At 45.1% G+C, this 17,635-nt stretch overlaps 1 protein-coding gene across 1 annotated transcript; it reads right to left on the reverse strand.

The window, feature by feature from the left end:
* Positions 1-2,541: 2,541 nt before the first annotated feature.
* Positions 2,542-3,312, reverse strand: LOC137645228 (uncharacterized). The gene has a single exon (XM_068378048.1). The coding sequence runs from the start codon at positions 3,310-3,312 to the stop codon at positions 2,542-2,544; it is 771 nt and encodes a 256-aa protein (XP_068234149.1).
* Between the last annotated feature and the right edge of the window lie 14,323 nt (positions 3,313-17,635).

Below are 17,635 nucleotides of genomic sequence, written 5' to 3' on the forward strand. Positions count from 1 at the left end.
TTCTTCTATCTACAGGGCCAGTACCAACCCTTATGTTCACATGACAAAAGAATCTGTACTTCTTCATCAAGGAACATAGCAGACTAGAAGAACCTCGGCTTCTTCTATCCACAGGGCCGGTACCAACCCTTATGTTCACATGAAAAAAGAATCTGTACTTCTACATCAAGGAACATAGCAGACTAGAAGAACCTCAGCTTCTTCTATCCACAGGGCCAGTACCAACCCTTATGTTCACATGACAAAATAATCTGTACTTCTTCATCAAGGAACATAGCAGACTAGAAGAACCTCAGCTTCTTCTATCCACAGGGCCAGTACCAACCCTTATGTTCACATGACAAAAGAATCTGTACATCTTCATCAAGGAACATAGCAGACTAGAAGAACCTGAGCTTCTTCTATCCACAGGGCCATCACCAACCCTTATGTCCACATGACAAAAGAATCTGTACTTCTTCATCAAGGAACATAGCACACTAGAAGAACTTGAGCTTTTTCTATCTACAGGGCCAGTACCAACCATTATGTTCACATGACAAAAGAATCTATACTTCTTCATCAAGGAACATAGCATACTAGGAGAACCTCAGCTTCTTCTATCCACAGGGCCAGTACCAACCCTTGTGTTCACATGACAAAAGAATCTGTACTTCTTCATCAAGGAACATAGCAGACTAGAAGAACCTCAGCTTCTTCTATCTACAGGGCCAGTACCAACCCTTGTGTTCATATGACAAAAAAATCTGTACTTCTTCATCAAGGAACATAGCACACTAGAAGAACCTCAGCTTCTTCTATCTAAAGGGCCAGTACCAACCCTTGTGTTCACATGACAATAGAATCTGTACTTCTTCATCAAGGAACATAGCAGACTAGAAGAACCTCAGCTTCTTCTATCTACAGGGCCAGTACCAACCCTTGTGTTCACTTGACAAAAGAATCTGTACTTCTTCATCAAGGAACATAGCAGACAAGAAGAACTTCAGCTTCTTCTATCTACAGGGCCAGTACCAACCCTTGTGTTCACATGACAAAATAAATCTGTACTTCTTCATCAAGGAACATAGCAGACTAGAAGAATGTCAGCTTCTTCTATCTACAGGGCCAGTACCAACCCTTATGTTCACATGACAAAGGAATCTGTAATTCTTCATCAAGGAACATAGCAGACTAGAAGAACCTCAGCTTTTTCTATCCACAGGGCCAGTACCAACCCTTATGTTCACATGACAAAAGAATCTGTACTTCTTCATCAAGGAACATAGCAGACTAGAAGAACCTCAGCTTCTTCTATCTACAGGGCCAGTACCAACCCTTATGTTCACATGACAAAAGAATCTGTACTTCTTCATCAAGGAACATAGCAGACTAGAAGAACCTCAGCTTATTCTATCTACAGGGCCAGTACCACCCCTTGTGTTCACCTGAAAAATGAATCTGTACTTTTTCATCAAGGAACATAGCAGACTAGAAGAACCTCAGCTTCTTCTATCGACAGGGCCAGTACCAACCCTTGTGTTCACCTGACAAAAGAATCTGTACTTCTTCATCAAGGAACATAGCACACTAGTAGAACCTCAGCTTCTTCTATCTACAGGGCCAGTACCAACCCTTATGTTTACATGACAAAAGAATCTGTACTTCTTTATCAAGGAACATAGCATACTAGAAGAACCTCAGCTTCTTCTATCTACAGGGCCAGTACCAACCCTTATGTTCACATGACAAAAGAATCTGTACTTCTTCATCAAGGAACAAAGCAGACTAGAAGAACCTCAGCTCATTCTATCTTCAGGGCCAGTACCAACCCTTGTGTTCACATGACAAAAGAATCTGTACTTCTTCATCAAGGAACATAGCAGACTAGAAGAAAATCAGCTTCTTCTATCGACAGGGAGAATACCAACCCTTGTGTTCACCTGACAAAAGAATCTGTACTTCTTCATCAAGGAACATAGTAGACTAGAAGAACCTCAGCTTCTTCTATCGACAGGGCCAGTACCAACCCTTGTGTTCACCTGAAAAAAGAATTTGTACTTCTTCATCAAGGAACATAGCAGACTAGAAGAACCTCGGCTTCTTCTATCGACAGGGCCAGTACCAACCCTTGTGTTCACATGACAAAAGAATCTGTACTTCTTCATCAAGAACATAGCAGACTAGAAGAGCCTCAGATTTCTCCATCGAAAGGGCCAGTACCAACCCTTGTGTTCACCTGACAAAAGAATGACCAAAGAATGTTTACTTCTTCGTCACCGAACATAGCGGGCTAAACGAGCCTCAGTTTCTTCTGTCTACAGGGCCAGCACCAACCCTTATGTTCACATGACCAAAAAATCTGTACTTCTTCGTCACTGAACGTAGCGGGCTACACGAACCCCAGCTTCTTCTGTCTACAGGGCCAGCACCAACCCTTATGTTCACATGACCAAAGAATCTGTACTTTTTCGTCACGGAACGTAGCGGGCTAGACGAACCCCAGCTTCTTCTGTCTACATGGCCAGTACCAACCCTTATGTTCACATGACCAAAGAAGCTTTACTTCTTCGTCAAGGAACGTAGCGGGCTAGACGAACCCCAGCTTCTTCTGTCTACAGGGCCAGCACCAACCCTTATGTTCACATGACCAAAGAATCTGTACTTCTTCGTCACGGAACGTAGCGGGCTAGACGAACCCCAGCTTCTTCTGTCTGCAGGGCCAGCACCAACCCTTATGTTCACATGACCAAAGAATCTGTACTTCTTCGTCACGGAACATAGCGGGCTAGACGAACCCCAGCTTCTTCTGTCTACGGGGCCAGCACCAACCCTTATGTTCACATGACCAAAGAATCTGTACTTCTTCGTCACGGAACTTAGCGGGCTAGACGAACCCCAGCTTCTTTTGTCTACAGGGCCAGCACCAACCCTTATGTTCACATGACCAAAGAATCTGTACTTCTTCGTCACGGATTGTAGCGGGCTAGACGAACCCCAGCTTCTTCTGTCTGCAGGGTCAGCACCAACCCTTATGGTCACATGACCAAAGAATCTATACTTCTTCGTCACGGAACGTAGCGGGCTAGACGAACCCCAGCTTCTTCTGTCTGCAGGGCCAGCACCAACCCTTATGTTCACATGACCAAAGAATCTGTACTTCTTTGTCACGGAACATAGCGGGCTAGACGAACCCCAGCTTCTTCTGTCTACAGGGCCAGCACCAACTCTTATGTTCACATGACCAAAGAATCTGTGCTTTTTCGTCACGGAACATAGCGGGCTAGAAGAACCCCAGCATCTTCTGTCTACAGGGCCAGCACCAACCCTCATGTTCACATGACCAAAGAATCTGTACTTCTTCGTCACAGAACATAGCGGGCTAGACGAACCCCAGCTTCTTCTGTCTACGGGGCCAGCACCAACCCTTATGTTCACATGACCAAAGAATCTGTACTTCTTCGTCACGGAACATAGCGGGCTAGACGAACCCCAGCTTCATCTCTCTACGGGGCCAGCACCACCACTTAAGTTCACATGACCAAAGAATCTGTACTTCTTCGTCACGGAACATAGCGGGCTAGACGAACCACAGCTTCTTCTGTCTACAGGGCCAGCACCACCCCTTATGTTCACATGACCAAAGAATCTGTACTTCTTCGTCACGGATTAATAGCGGGCTAGACGATCCCCAGCTTCTTCTGTCTACAGGGCCAGCACCTCCCCTTATGTTCACATGACCAAAGAATCTGTACTTCTTCGTCACGGAACGTAGCGGGCTAGACGAACCCGAGCTTCTTCTGTCTACAGGGCCAGCACCACCCCTTATGTTCACATGACCAAAGAATCTGTACTTCTTCGTGACGGAACATAGCGGGCTAGACGAACCCCAGCTTCTTCTGTCTACAGGGCCAGCACCACCCCTTATGTTCACATGACCAAAGAATCTCTACTTCTTTGTCACGGAATATAGCGGGCTAGACGAACCCCAGCTTCTTCTGTCTACAGGGCCAGCACCACCCCTTATTTTCACATGACCAAAGAATCTGTATATCTTCGTCACGGAACATAGCGGGCTAGACGAACCCCAGCTTCTTCTGTCTACAGGGCCAGCACCACCCCTTATGATCACATGACCAAAGAATCTGTACTTCTTCGTCACGGAACATAGCGGGGTAGACGAACCCCAGCTTCTTCTGTCTAAAGGGCCAGCACCACCCCTTATGTTCACATGACCAAAGAATCTGTACTTCTTCGTCACGGAACATAGCGGGCTAGACGAACCCCAGCTTCTTCTGTCTACGGGGCCAGCACCACCCCTTATGTTCACATGACCAAAGAATCTGTACTTCTTCGTCACGGAACATAGCGGGCTAGACGAACCCCAGCTTCTTCTGTGTAAGGGGCCAGCACCACCCCTTATGTTCACATGACCAAAGAATCTGTACTTCTTCGTCACGGAACATAGCGGGCTAGACGAACCCCAGCTTCTTCTATCTACGGGGCCAGCACCACCCCTTATGTTCACATGACCAAAGAATCTCTACTTCTTTGTCACGGAACATAGTGGGCTAGACGAACCCCAGCTTCTTCTGTCTACGGTGCCAGCACCAACCCTTATGTTCACATGACCAAAGAATCTGTACTTCTTCGTCACTGAACATAGCGGGCTAGACGAACCCCAGCTTCTTCTGTCTACAGGGCCAGCACCACCCCTTATGTTCACAAGACCAAAGAATCTGTACTTCTTCGTCACGGAACATAGCGGGCAAGACGAACCCCAGCTTCTTCTGTCTACAGGGCCAGCACCACCCCTTATGTTCACATGACCAAAGAATCTGAACTTCTTCGTCACGGAACATAGTGGGCTAGAAGAACCCCAGCTTCTTCTGTCTACAGGGCCAGCACCACCCCTTATGTTCACATGACCAAAGAATCTGTACTTCTTCGTCACGGAACATAGCGGGCTAGACAAACCCTAGCTTCTTTTCTCTACAGGGCCAGCACCACCCCTTATGTTCACATGACCAAAGAATCTGTACTTCTTCGTCACGGAACATAGCGGGCTAGACGAACCTCAGTTTCTTCTCTCTACAAGGCCAGCACCATCCCTTATGTTCACACGACCAAAGAATCTGTACTTCTTCGTCACGGAACATAGCGGGCTAGACGAACCCCAGCTTCTTGTCTCTACAGGGCCAGCACCACCCCTTATGTTCACACGACCAAAGAATCTGTACTTCTTCGTCACGGAACATAGCGGGCTAGACGAACCTCAGCTTCTTCTGTCTACAGGACCAGCACCAACCCTTATGTTGACACGACCAAAGAATCTGTACTTCTTCGTCACGGAACATAGCGGGCTAAACAAACCCCAGCTTCTTCTGTCTACAGGGCCAGCACCAACCCTTATGTTGACACGACCAAAGAATCTGTACTTCTTCGTCAGGGAACATAGCGGGCTAGACGAACCCCAGCTTCTTCTGTCTACAGGGCCAGCACCAACCCTTGAGTTCACATGACCAAAGAATCTGTACTTCTTTTGTCAAGGAACATAGCACGCTAGAAGAACCCCGGCTTCTTCTGTCTACAGGGCCAGCACCAACCCTTGTGTTCACATGATAAAAGAATCTGTACTTCTTTCGTCAAGGAACATAGCACACTAGAAGAACCCCGGCTTCTTCTGTCTACAGGGCCAGCACCAACCCTTGTGTTCACATGATAAAAGAATCTGTACTTCTTTCGTCAAGGAACATAGCACGCTAGAAGAACCCCGGCTTCTTCTGTCTACAGGGCCAGCACCAACCCTTGTGTTCACATGACAAAAGAATCTGTACTTCTTTCGTCAAGGAACATAGCACGCTAGAAGAACCCCGGCTTCTTCTGTCTACAGGGCCAGCACCAACCCTTGTGTTCACATGACAAAAGAATCTGTACTTCTTTTGTCAAGGAACATAGCACGCTAGAAGAACCCCGGCTTCTTCTGTCTACAGGGCCAGTACCAACCCTTGTGTTCACATGACAAAAGAATCTGTACTTCTTTCGTCAAGGAACATAGCACGCTAGAAGAACCCCGGCTTCTTCTGTCTACAGGGCCAGCACCAACCCTTGTGTTCACATGACAAAAGAATCTGTACTTCTTTCGTCAAGGAACATAGCACGCTAGAAGAACCCCAGCCTCTTCTGTTACAGGGCCAGCACCAACCCTTATGTTCACATGACAAAAGAATCTGTACTTCTTTCGTCAAGGAACATAGCACGCTAGAAGAACTCGGCTTCTTCTGTCTACAAGGCCAGCACCAACCCTTATGTTCATATGACAAAAGAATCTGTACTTCTTTCGTCAAGGAACATAGCAGGATAGAAGAACCTCAGCTTCTTCTGTCTACAGGGCCAGCACCAACCCTTATATTCACATGACAAAATAATCTGAACTTCTTTGTCAAGGAACATAGCAGGCTAAAAGAACCTCAGCTTATTCTGTCTACAGGGCCAGCACCAACCCTTATGTTCACATGACAAAAGAATCTGTACTTCTTTCGTCAAGGAACATAGCAGGCTAGAAGAACCTTAGCTTCTTCTGTCTACAGGACCAGCACCAACCGTTATGGGCCAGCACCAACCCTTATGTTCACATGACAAAAGAATCTGTACTTTTTTCGTCAAGGAACGTAGCAGGCTAGAAGAACCTCAGCTTCTTCTGTCTACAGGGCCAGCACCAACCCTTATGTTCACATGACAAAAGAATCAGTACTTCTTTCGTCAAGGAACATAGCAGGCTAGAAGAACCTCAGCTTCTTCTGTCTACAGGGCCAGCACCAGCCCTTATGTTCACATGACAAAAGAATCAGTACTTCTTCCGTCAAGGAACATAGCAGACTAGAAGAACCTCAGCTTCTTCTGTCTACAGAGTCAGCACCAACCCTTATGTTCACATGACAAAAAAATCAGAACTTCTTCCGTCAAAGAGCATAGCAGGCTAGAAGAACCTCAGCTTCTTTTGTCTACAGGGCCAGCACCAACCCTTATGTTCACATGACAAAAGAATCAGAACTTCTTCCGTCAAGGAACATAGCAGGCTAGAAGAACCGCAGCTTCTTCTGTCTACAGGGCCAGCACCAACCCTTATGTTCACATGACAGAAGAATCTGTACTTCTTTCGTCAAGGAACATAGCAGGCTAGAAGAACCTCAGCTTCTTCTGTCTACAGAGCCAGCACCAACCCTTATGTTCACATGACAAAAGAATATGTACTTCTTTCATCAAGTAACATAGCAAGCTAGAAGAACCTCAGCTTCTTCTGTCTACAGGGCCAGCACCAACCATTATGTTCACATGACAAAAGAATCTGTACTTCTTTCGTCAAGGAACAGAGCAGCCTAGAAGAACCTCAGCTTCTTCTGTCTACAGGGCCAGCACCAACCCTTATGTTCACATGACAAAAGAATCTGTACTTCTTTCGTCAAGGAACAGAGCAGGCTAGAAGAACCTCAGCTTCTTATGTCTACAGGGCCAGCACCAACCCTTATATTCACATGACAAAAGAATCTGTACTTCTTTCGTCAAGGAACATAGCAGGCTAGAAGAACCTCAGCTTCTTCTGTCTACAGGGCCAGCACCAACCCTTATGTTCACATGACAAAAGAATCTGTACTTCTTTTGTCAAGGAACATAGCAGGCTAGAAGAACCTCAGCTTCTTTTGTCTACAGGGCCAGCACCAACCCTTATGTTCACATGACAAAAGAATCTGTACTTCTTTCGTCCAGGAACATAGCAGGCTAGAAGAACCTCAGTTTCTTCTGTCTACAGGGCCAGCACCAACCCTTGTGTTCACATGACCAAAGAATCTGTACTTCTTCGTCACTGAACATAGCGGGCTAGACGAACCCCAGCTTCTTCTGTCTACAGGGCCAGGACCACCCCTTATGTTCACAAGACCAAAGAATCTGTACTTCTTCGTCACGGAACATAGCGGGCAAGACGAACCCCAGCTTCTTCTGTCTACAGGGCCAGCACCACCCCTTATGTTCACATGACCAAAGAATCTGAACTTCTTCGTCACGGAACATAGTGGGTTAGACGAACCCCAGCTTCTTCTGTCTACAGGGCCAGCACCACCCCTTATGTTCACATGACCAAAGAATCTGTACTTCTTCGTCACGGAACATAGCGGGCTAGACAAACCCTAGCTTCTTTTCTCTACAGGGCCAGCACCACCCCTTATGTTCACATGACCAAAGAATCTGTACTTCTTCGTCACGGAACATAGCGGGCTAGACGAACCCCAGCTTCTTCTCTCTACAGGGCCAGCACCACCCCTTATGTTCACACGACCAAAGAATCTGTACTTCTTCGTCACGGAACATAGCGGGCTAGACGAACCTCAGCTTCTGTCTACAGGACCAGCACCAACCCTTATGTTGACACGACCAAAGAATCTGTACTTCTTCGTCACGGAACATAGCGGGCTAAACAAACCCCAGCTTCTTTTGTCTACAGGGCCAGCACCAACCCTTATGTTGACACGACCAAAGAATCTGTACTTCTTCGTCAGGGAACATAGCGGGCTAGACGAACCCCAGCTTCTTCTGTCTACAGGGCCAGCACCAACCCTTGTGTTCACATGACCAAAGAATCTGTACTTCTTTCGTCAAGGAACATAGCACGCTAGAAGAACCCCGGCTTCTTCTGTCTACAGGGCCAGCACCAACCCTTGTGTTCACATGATAAAAGAATCTGTACTTCTTTCGTCAAGGAACATAGCACGCTAGAAGAACCCCGGCTTCTTCTGTCTACAGGGCCAGCACCAACCCTTGTGTTCACATGACAAAAGAATCTGTACTTCTTTCGTCAAGGAACATAGCACGCTAGAAGAACCCCGGCTTCTTCTGTCTACAGGGCCAGCACCAACCATTATATTTACATGACAAAAGAATCTGTACTTCTTTCGTCAAGGAACATAGCAGGCTAGGAGAACCTCAGCTTCTTCTGTCTACAGGGCCAGCACCAACCCTTATGTTCACATGACAAAAGAGTCTCTACTTCTTTTGTCAAGGAACATAGCAGGCTAGAAGAACCTCAGCTTCTTCTGTCTACAGGGCCAGCACCAACCATTATGTTCACATGACAAAAGAATCAGAACTTCTTCCGTCAAGGAACATAGCAGGCTAGAAGAACCGCAGCTTCTTCTGTCTACAGGGCCAGCACCAACCCTTATGTTCACATGACAAAAGAATCTGTACTTCTTTCGTCAAGGAACATAGCAGGCTAGAAGAACCTCGGCTTCTTCTGTCTACAGAGCCAGCACCAACCCTTATGTTCACATGACAAAAGAATCTGTACTTCTTTCGTCAAGGAACATAGCAGGCTAGAAGAACCTCAGCTTCTTATGTCTACAGGGCCAGCACCAACCCTTATATTCACATGACAAAAGAATCTGTACTTCTTTCGTCAAGGAACATAGCAGGCTAGAAGAACCTCAGCTTCTTCTGTCTACAGGGCCAGCACCAACCCTTATGTTCACATGACAAAAGAATCTGTACTTCTTTTGTCAAGGAACATAGCAGGCTAGAAGAACCTCAGCTTCTTCTGTCTACAGGGCCAGCACCAACCCTTATGTTCACATGACAAAAGAATCTGTACTTCTTTCGTCCAGGAACATAGCAGGCTAGAAAAACCTCAGTTTCTTCTGTCTACAGGGCCAGCACCAACCCTTATGTTCACATGACAAAAGAATCTGTACTTCTTTCGTCAAGGAACGTAGCAGGCTAGAATAACCTCAGCTTCTTCTGTCTACAGGGCCAGCACCAACCCTTATGTTCACATAACAAAAGAATCTGTACTTCTTTCGTCAAAGAATATAGCAAGCTAGAAGAACCTCAGCTTTTTCTGTCTACAGAGCCAGCACCAACCCTTATATTCACATGACAAGAGAATCTGTACTTCTTTCGTCAAGGAACATAGCAGGCTAGGAGAACCTTAGCTTTTTCTGTCTATAGGGCCAGCACCAACCCTTATGTTCACATGACAAAAGAATCTGTACTTCTTTCGTCAAGGAACATAGCAGACTAGGAGAACCTCAGCTTCTTCTGTCTACAGGGCCAGCACCAACCCTTATGTTCACATGACAAAAGAATCTGTACTTCTTTCGTCAAGGAACATAGCAGGCTAGAAGAACCTCAGCTTCTTCTGTCTACAGGGCCAGCACCAACCCTTATGTTCACATGACAAAAGAATCTCTACTTCTTTCGCCAAGGAACATAGCAGGCAACAAGAACCTCAGCCTTATGTTCACATGACAAAAGAATCTGTACTTCTTTCGTCAAGGAACATAGCAGAATAGAAGAACCTCAGCTTCTTCTGTCTACAGGGCCAGCACCAACCCTTATGTTCACATGACAAAAGAATCTCTACTTCTTTCGTCACGGAACATAGCAGGCTACAAGAACCTCAGCCTTATGTTCACATGGCAAAAGAATCTGTACTTCTTTCGTCAAGGAACATAGCAGAATAGAAGAACCTCAGCTTCTTCTGTCTACAGGGCCAGCACCAACCCTTATGTTCACATGACAAAAGAATCTGTACTTCTTTCGTCAAGGAACATAGCAGGCTAGAAGAACCTCAGCCTTATGTTCACAAGACAAAAGAATCTGTACTTCATTCGTCAAGGAACATAGGCGTCTAGAAGAACCTCAGCTTTTTCTCTCTACGGGGCCAGCACCAACACTTATGTTCACATGACAAAAGAATCTGTACTTCTTTCGTCAAGGAACATAGCAGACTAGAAAAACCTCGGCTTCTTCTGTCTACAGGGACAGCACCAACCCTTATGTTCATATGACAAAAGAATCTGTACTTCTTTCGTCAAGGAACATAGCAGGCTAGAAGAACCTTGGCCTCTTCTGTCTAAAGGGCCAGCACCAACTCTTATGTTCACATGACAAAAGAATCTGTACTTCTTTCTTAAAGGAACATAGCAGACTAGAAGAACCTCAGCTTCCTCTGTCTACAGGGCCAGCACCAACCCTTATGTTCACATGACAAAAGAATCTGTACTTCTTTCGTCAAGGAACATAGCAGACTAGAAGAACCTCAGCTTCTTCTGTCTAAAGGGCCTGCACCAACCCTTATGTTCACATGACAAAAATATCTGTACTTCTTTTGTCAAGGAACATAGCAGACTAGAAGAACCTCAGCTTCTTCTGTCTACAGGGCCAGCACCAACCCTTATGTTCACATGACAAAAGAATCTGTACTTCTTTCGTCAAGGAACATAGCAGGCTAGAAGAACCTCAGCTTCTTCTGTCTACAGGGCCAGCACCAACCCTTATGTTCACATGACAAAAGAATCTGTACTTCTTTCGTCAACGATTATAGCAGGCTAGAAGAACCTCTGCTTCTTCTGTCTACAGGGCCAGCACCAACCATTATGTTCACATGACAAAAGAATCTGTACTTCTTCGTCAAGGAACATAGCAGACTAGAAGAACTTCAGCTTCTTCTGTCTACAGGGCCAGCACCAACCCTAATGTTCACATGACAAAAGAATCTGTACTTCTTTCGTCAAGGAACATAGCAGGCTAGAAGAACCTCAGCTTCTTCTGTCTACAGGGCCAGCACCAACCCTTATGTTCACATGACAAAAGAATCTGTACTTCTTTCGTCAAGGAACATAGCAGGCTACAAGAACCTCAGCCTTATGTTCACATGACAAAAGAATCTGTACTCCTTTCGTCAAGGAACATAGCAGAATAGAAGAACCTCAGCTTCTTCTGTCTACAGGGCCAGCACCAACCCTTATGTTCACATGACAAAAGAATCTCTACTTCTTTCGTCAAGGAACATAGCAGGCTACAAGAACCTCAGCCTTATGTTCACATGGCAAAAGAATCTGTACTTCTTTCGTCAAGGAACATAGCAGAATTGAAGAACCTCAGCTTCTTCTGTCTACAGGGCCAGCACCAACCCTTATGTTCACATGACAAAAGAATCTGTACTTCTTTCGTCAAGGAACATAGCAGGCTAGAAGAACCTCAGCCTTATGTTCACAAGATAAAAGAATCTGTACTTCATTCGTCAAGGAACATAGGCTACTAGAAGAACCTCAGCTTCTTCTGTCTACGGGGCCAGCACCAACACTTATGTTCACATGACAAAAGAATATGTACTTCTTTCGTCAAGGAACATAGCAGACTAGAAGAACCTCAGCTTCTTCTGTCTACAGGGCCAGCACCAACCCTAATGTTCCCATGACAAAAGAATCTGTACTTCTTTCGTCAAGGAACATAGCAGACTAGAAGAACCTCAGCTTCTTCTGTTTACAGGGCCAGCACCAACCCTTATGTTCACATGACAAAAGAATCTGTACTTCTTTCGTCAAGGAACATAGCAGGCTACAAGAACCTCAGCCTTATGTTCACATGACAAAAGAATCTGTACTCCTTTCGTCAAGGAACATAGCAGAATAGAAGAACCTCAGCTTCTTCTGTCTACAGGGCCAGCACCAACCCTTATGTTCACATGACAAAAGAATCTCTACTTCTTTCGTCAAGGAACATAGCAGGCTACAAGAACCTCAGCCTTATGTTCACATGGCAAAAGAATCTGTACTTCTTTCGTCAAGGAACATAGCAGACTAGAAGAACCTCAGCTTCTTCCGTCTACAGGGCTAGCACCAACCCTTATGTTCACATGACAAAAGAATCTGTACTTCTTTCGTCAAGGAACATAGCAGGCTAGAAGAACCTCAGCCTTATGTTCACAAGACAAAAGAATCTGTACTTCATTCGTCAAGAAACATAGGCGACTAGAAGAACCTCAGCTTCTTCTGTCTACGGGGCCAGCACCAACACTTATGTTCACATGACAAAAGAATCTGTACTTCTTTCGTCAAGGAACATAGCAGACTAGAAAAACCTCGGCTTCTTCTGTCTACAGGGACAGCACCAACCCTTATGTTCATATGACAAAAGAATCTGTACTTCTTTCGTCAAGGAACATAGCAGGCTAGAAGAACCTCGGCTTCTTCTTTCTAAAGGGCCAGCACCAACCCTTATGTTCACATGACAAAAGAATCTGTACTTCTTTCGTCAAGGAACATAGCAGACTAGAAGAACCTCAGATTCCTCTGTCTACAGGGCCAGCACCAACCCTTATGTTCACATGACAAAAGAATCTGTACTTCTTTCGTCAAGGAACATAGCAGACTAGAAGAACCTCAGCTTCTTCTGTCTAAAGGGCCAGCACCAACCCTTATGTTCACATGACAAAAATATCTGTACTTCTTTTGTCAAGGAACATAGCAGACTAGAAGAACCTCAGCTTCTTCTGTCTACAGGGCCAGCACCAACCCTTATGTTCACATGACAAAGAAATCTGTACTTCTTTTGTCAAGGAACATAGCAGGCTAGAAGAACCTCGGCTTCTTCTGTCTACAGGGCCAGCACCAACCCTTATGTTCACATGACAAAAGAATCTGTACTTCTTTCGTCAAGGAACATAGCAGGCTACAAGAACCTCAGCTTCTTCTGTCTACAGGGCCAGAACCAACCCTCATGTTCACATGACAAAAGAATCTGTACTTCTTTCGTCAAGGAACATAGCAGGCTAGAAGAACCTCAGCTTCTTCTGTCTACAGGGCCAGAACCAACCCTCATGTTCACATGACAAAAGAATATGTACTTCTTTCGTCAAGGAACATAGCTGGCTACAAGAACCTCAGCTTCTTCTGTCTACAGTGCCAGAAACAACCCTCATGTTCACATGACAAAAGAATCTGTACTTCTTTCATCAAGGAACATAGCAGGCTACAGGAACCTCAGCTTCTTCTGTCTACAGGGCCAAAACCAACCCTCATGTTCACATGACAAAAGAATCTGTACTTCTTTCGTCTAGGAACATAGCAGGCTACAAGAACCTCAGCTTCTTCTGTCTACAGGGCCAGAACCAACCCTCATGTTCACATGACAAAAGAATATGTACTTCTTTCGTCAAGGAACATAGCAGGCTAGAAGAACCTCAGCTTCTTCTGTCTACAGGGCCAGCACCAACCCTTATGTTCACATGACAAAAGAATCTGTACTTCTTTCGTCAAGGAACATAGCAGGCTAGAAGAACCTCAGCTTCTTCTGTCTACAGGGCCAGCACCAACCCTTATGTTCACATGACAAAAGAAACTGTACTTCTTTCGTCAAGGAACATAGCAGGCTATAAGAACCTCAGCTTCATCTGTCTAGAGGGCCAGCACCAACCCTTATGTTCACATGACAAAAGAATCTGTACTTCTTTCGTCAAGGAACATAGCAGGCTAGAAGAACCTTAGCTTCTTCTGTCTACAGGGCCAGTACCAACCCTTATGTTCACATGACAAAAGAATCGGTACTTCTTTTGTCAAGGAACATAGCAGGCTAGAAAAACCTCAGCTTCTTCTGTCTACAGGGCCAGCACCAACCCTTATGTTCACATGACAAAAGAATCTGTACTTCTTTCGTCAAGGAACATAGCAGGCAAGAAGAACCTCCCATTCTTCTGTTTACAGGGCCAGCACCAACCCTTATGTTCACATGACAAAAGAATCTGTACTTCTTCGTCAAGGAAGATAGCAGACTAGAAGAACCTCAGCTTCTTCTGTCTACATGGCCAGCACCAACCCTTATGTTCACATGACAAAAGAATCTGTACTTCTTTCGTCAAGGAACATAGCAGGCTAGAAGAACCTAAGCTTCTTCTGTCTACAGCGCCAGCACCAACCCTTATGTTCACATGACAAAAGAATCTATACTTCTTTCGTCAAGGAACTTAGCAGGCTAGAAGAACCTCAGCTTCTTCTGTCTTCAGGGCCAGCACCAACCCTCATGTTCACATGACAAAAGAATCTGTACTTCTTTTGTCAAGGAATATAGCAGGCTAAAAGAACCCCAGCTTCTTCTGTCTACAGGGCCAGCACCAACCCTTATATTCACATGACAAAAGAATCAGAACTTCTTCCGTCAAGGAACATAGAAGGCTAGAAGAACCTCAGCTTCTTCTGTCTACAGGGCCACCACCAACCCTTATGTTCACATGACAAAAGAATCTGTACTTCTTTCGTCAAGGAACATAGCAAGCTAGAAGAACCTCAGCTTCTTCTGTCTACAGTGCCAGCACCAACCATTATGTTCACATGACAAAAGAATCTGTACTTCTTTCGTCAAGGAACATAGCAGGCTAGAAGAACCTCGGCTTCTTTTGTCTACAGGGCCAGCACCAACCCTTATGTTTACATGACAAAAGAATCTGTACTTCTTTCGTCAAGGAACATAGCAGGCTACAAGAACTTCGGCTTTTCTGTCTACAGGGCCATCACCAACCCTTATGTTCACATGACAAAAGAATCTGTACTTCTTTCGTCAAGGAACATAGCAGGCTAGAAGAACCTCGGCTTCTTCTGTCTACATGGCCAGCACCAACCCTTATGTTCACATGACAAAAGAATCTGTACTTTTTTCGTCAAGGAACATAGCAGGCTAGAAGAACCTCGGCTTCTTCTGTCTACAGGGCCAGCACCAACCCTTATGTTCATATGACAAAAGAATCTGTACTTCTTTCGTCAAGAGCATAGCAGGCTAGAAGAACCTCAACTTCTTCTGTCTACAGGGCCAGCACCAACCCTTATGTTCACATGACAAAAGAATCTGTACTTCTTTCGTCAGGGAACATAGCAGGCTAGAAGAACCTCAGCTTCTTCTGTCTACTGGACCAGCACCAACCCTTATGTTCACATGACAAAAGAATCTGTACTTCTTTCGTCAAGGAACATAGCAAGCTAGAAGAACCTCAGCTTCTTCTGTCTACAGAGCCAGCACCAACCCTTATGTTCACATGACAAAAGAATCTGTACTTATTTCGTCAAGGAACATAGCAGGCTAGAAGAACCTCAGCTTCTTCTATCTACAGGGCCAGCACCAACCCTTATGTTCACATGACAAAAGAATCTGTACTTCTTTCGTCAAGGAACATAGCAGACTAGAAGAACCTCAGCTTCCTCTGTCTACAGGGCCAGCACCAACCCTTTTGTGCACATGACAAAAGAATATGTACTTCTTTTGTCAAGGAACATAGCAGGCTAGAAGAACCTCAGCTTCTTCTGTCTACAGGGCCAGCACCAACCCTCATGTTCACATGACAAAAGAATCTGTACTTCTTTCGTCAAGGAACATAGCAGACTAGAAGAACCTCAGCTTCTTCTGTCTACAGGGCCAGAACCAACCCTCATGTTCACATGACAAAAGAATCTGTACTTCTTTCGTCAAGGAACATAGCAGACTAGAAGAACCTCAGTTTCTTCTGTCTACAGGGCCAGCACCAACCCTTATTTTCACATGACAAAAGAATCTGTATTTCTTTCGTCAAGGAACATAGCAAGCTAGAAGAACCTCAGCTTCTTCTGTCTACAGGGCCAGCACCAACCCTTTTGTTCACATGACAAAAGAATCTGTACTTCTTTCGTCAAGGAACATAGCAGGCTACAAGAACCTCAGCCTTATGTTCACATGACAAAAGAATCTGTACTTCTTTCGTCAAGGAACAGAGCAGACTAGAAGAACCTCGGATTCTTCTGTCTACAGGGCCAGCACTAACCTTTATGTTCACATGACAAAAGAATCTGTACTTCTTTCGTCAAGGAACATAGCAGACTAGAAGAACCTCGGCTTCTTTTGTCTACAGGGCCAGCACCAACCCTTATGTTCACATGACAAAAGAATCTGTACTTCTTTCGTCGAGGAACATAGCAGGCTAGAAGAACCTCGGATTCTTCTGTCTACAGGGCCAGCACCAGCCCTTTTGTTCACATGACAAAAGAATATGTACTTCTTTCGTCAAGGAACATAGCAGACTAGAGGAACCTCAGCTTCTTCTGTCTACAGGGCCAGCATCAGCCCTTATGTTCACATGACAAAAGAATATGTACTTCTTTCGTCAAGGAACATAGCAGACTAGAAGAACCTCAGCTTCTTCTGTCTACAGGGCCAGCATCAGCCCTTATGTTCACATGACAAAAGAATCTGTACTTCTTTCGTCAAGGAACATAGCAGACTAGAAGAACCTCAGCTTCTTCTGTCTACATGGCCAGCACCAACCCTTATGTTCACATGACAAAAGAATCTGTACTTCTTTCGTCAAGAAACATAGCAGACTAGAAGAACCTCAGCTTTTTCTGTCTACAGGGCCAGCATCAGCCCTTATGTTCACATGACAAAAGAATCTGTACTTCTTTCGTCAAGGAACATAGCAGACTAGAAGAACCTCAGCTTCTTTTGTCTACAGGGCCAGCACCAACCCTTATGTTCACATGACAAAAGAATATGTACTTCTTTCGTCAAGGAACATAGCAGACTAGAAGAACCTCAGCTTCTTCTGTCTACAGGGCCAGCATCAGCCCTTATGTTCACATGACAAAAGAATCTGTACTTCTTTCGTCAAGGAACATAGCAGACTAGAAGAACCTCAGCTTCTTTTGTCTACAGGGCCAGCACCAACCCTTATGTTCACATGACAAAAGAATATGTACTTCTTTCGTCAAGGAACATAGCAGACTAGAAGAACCTCAGCTTCTTCTGTCTACAGGGCCAGCATCAGCCCTTATGTTCACATGACAAAAGAATCTGTACTTCTTTC

The sequence above is a fragment of the Palaemon carinicauda genome, chromosome 8 (assembly GCF_036898095.1).
Source record: "Palaemon carinicauda isolate YSFRI2023 chromosome 8, ASM3689809v2, whole genome shotgun sequence".
Taxonomy (NCBI): Eukaryota; Metazoa; Arthropoda; class Malacostraca; order Decapoda; family Palaemonidae; genus Palaemon; species Palaemon carinicauda.

Coding starts and splice junctions, on each gene's coding strand:
- LOC137645228 (XM_068378048.1), bottom strand. CDS start 3,312: ATGAGGGTTGGTGCTGGCCCTGTAGACAGAAGATGCTGGGGTTCTTCT.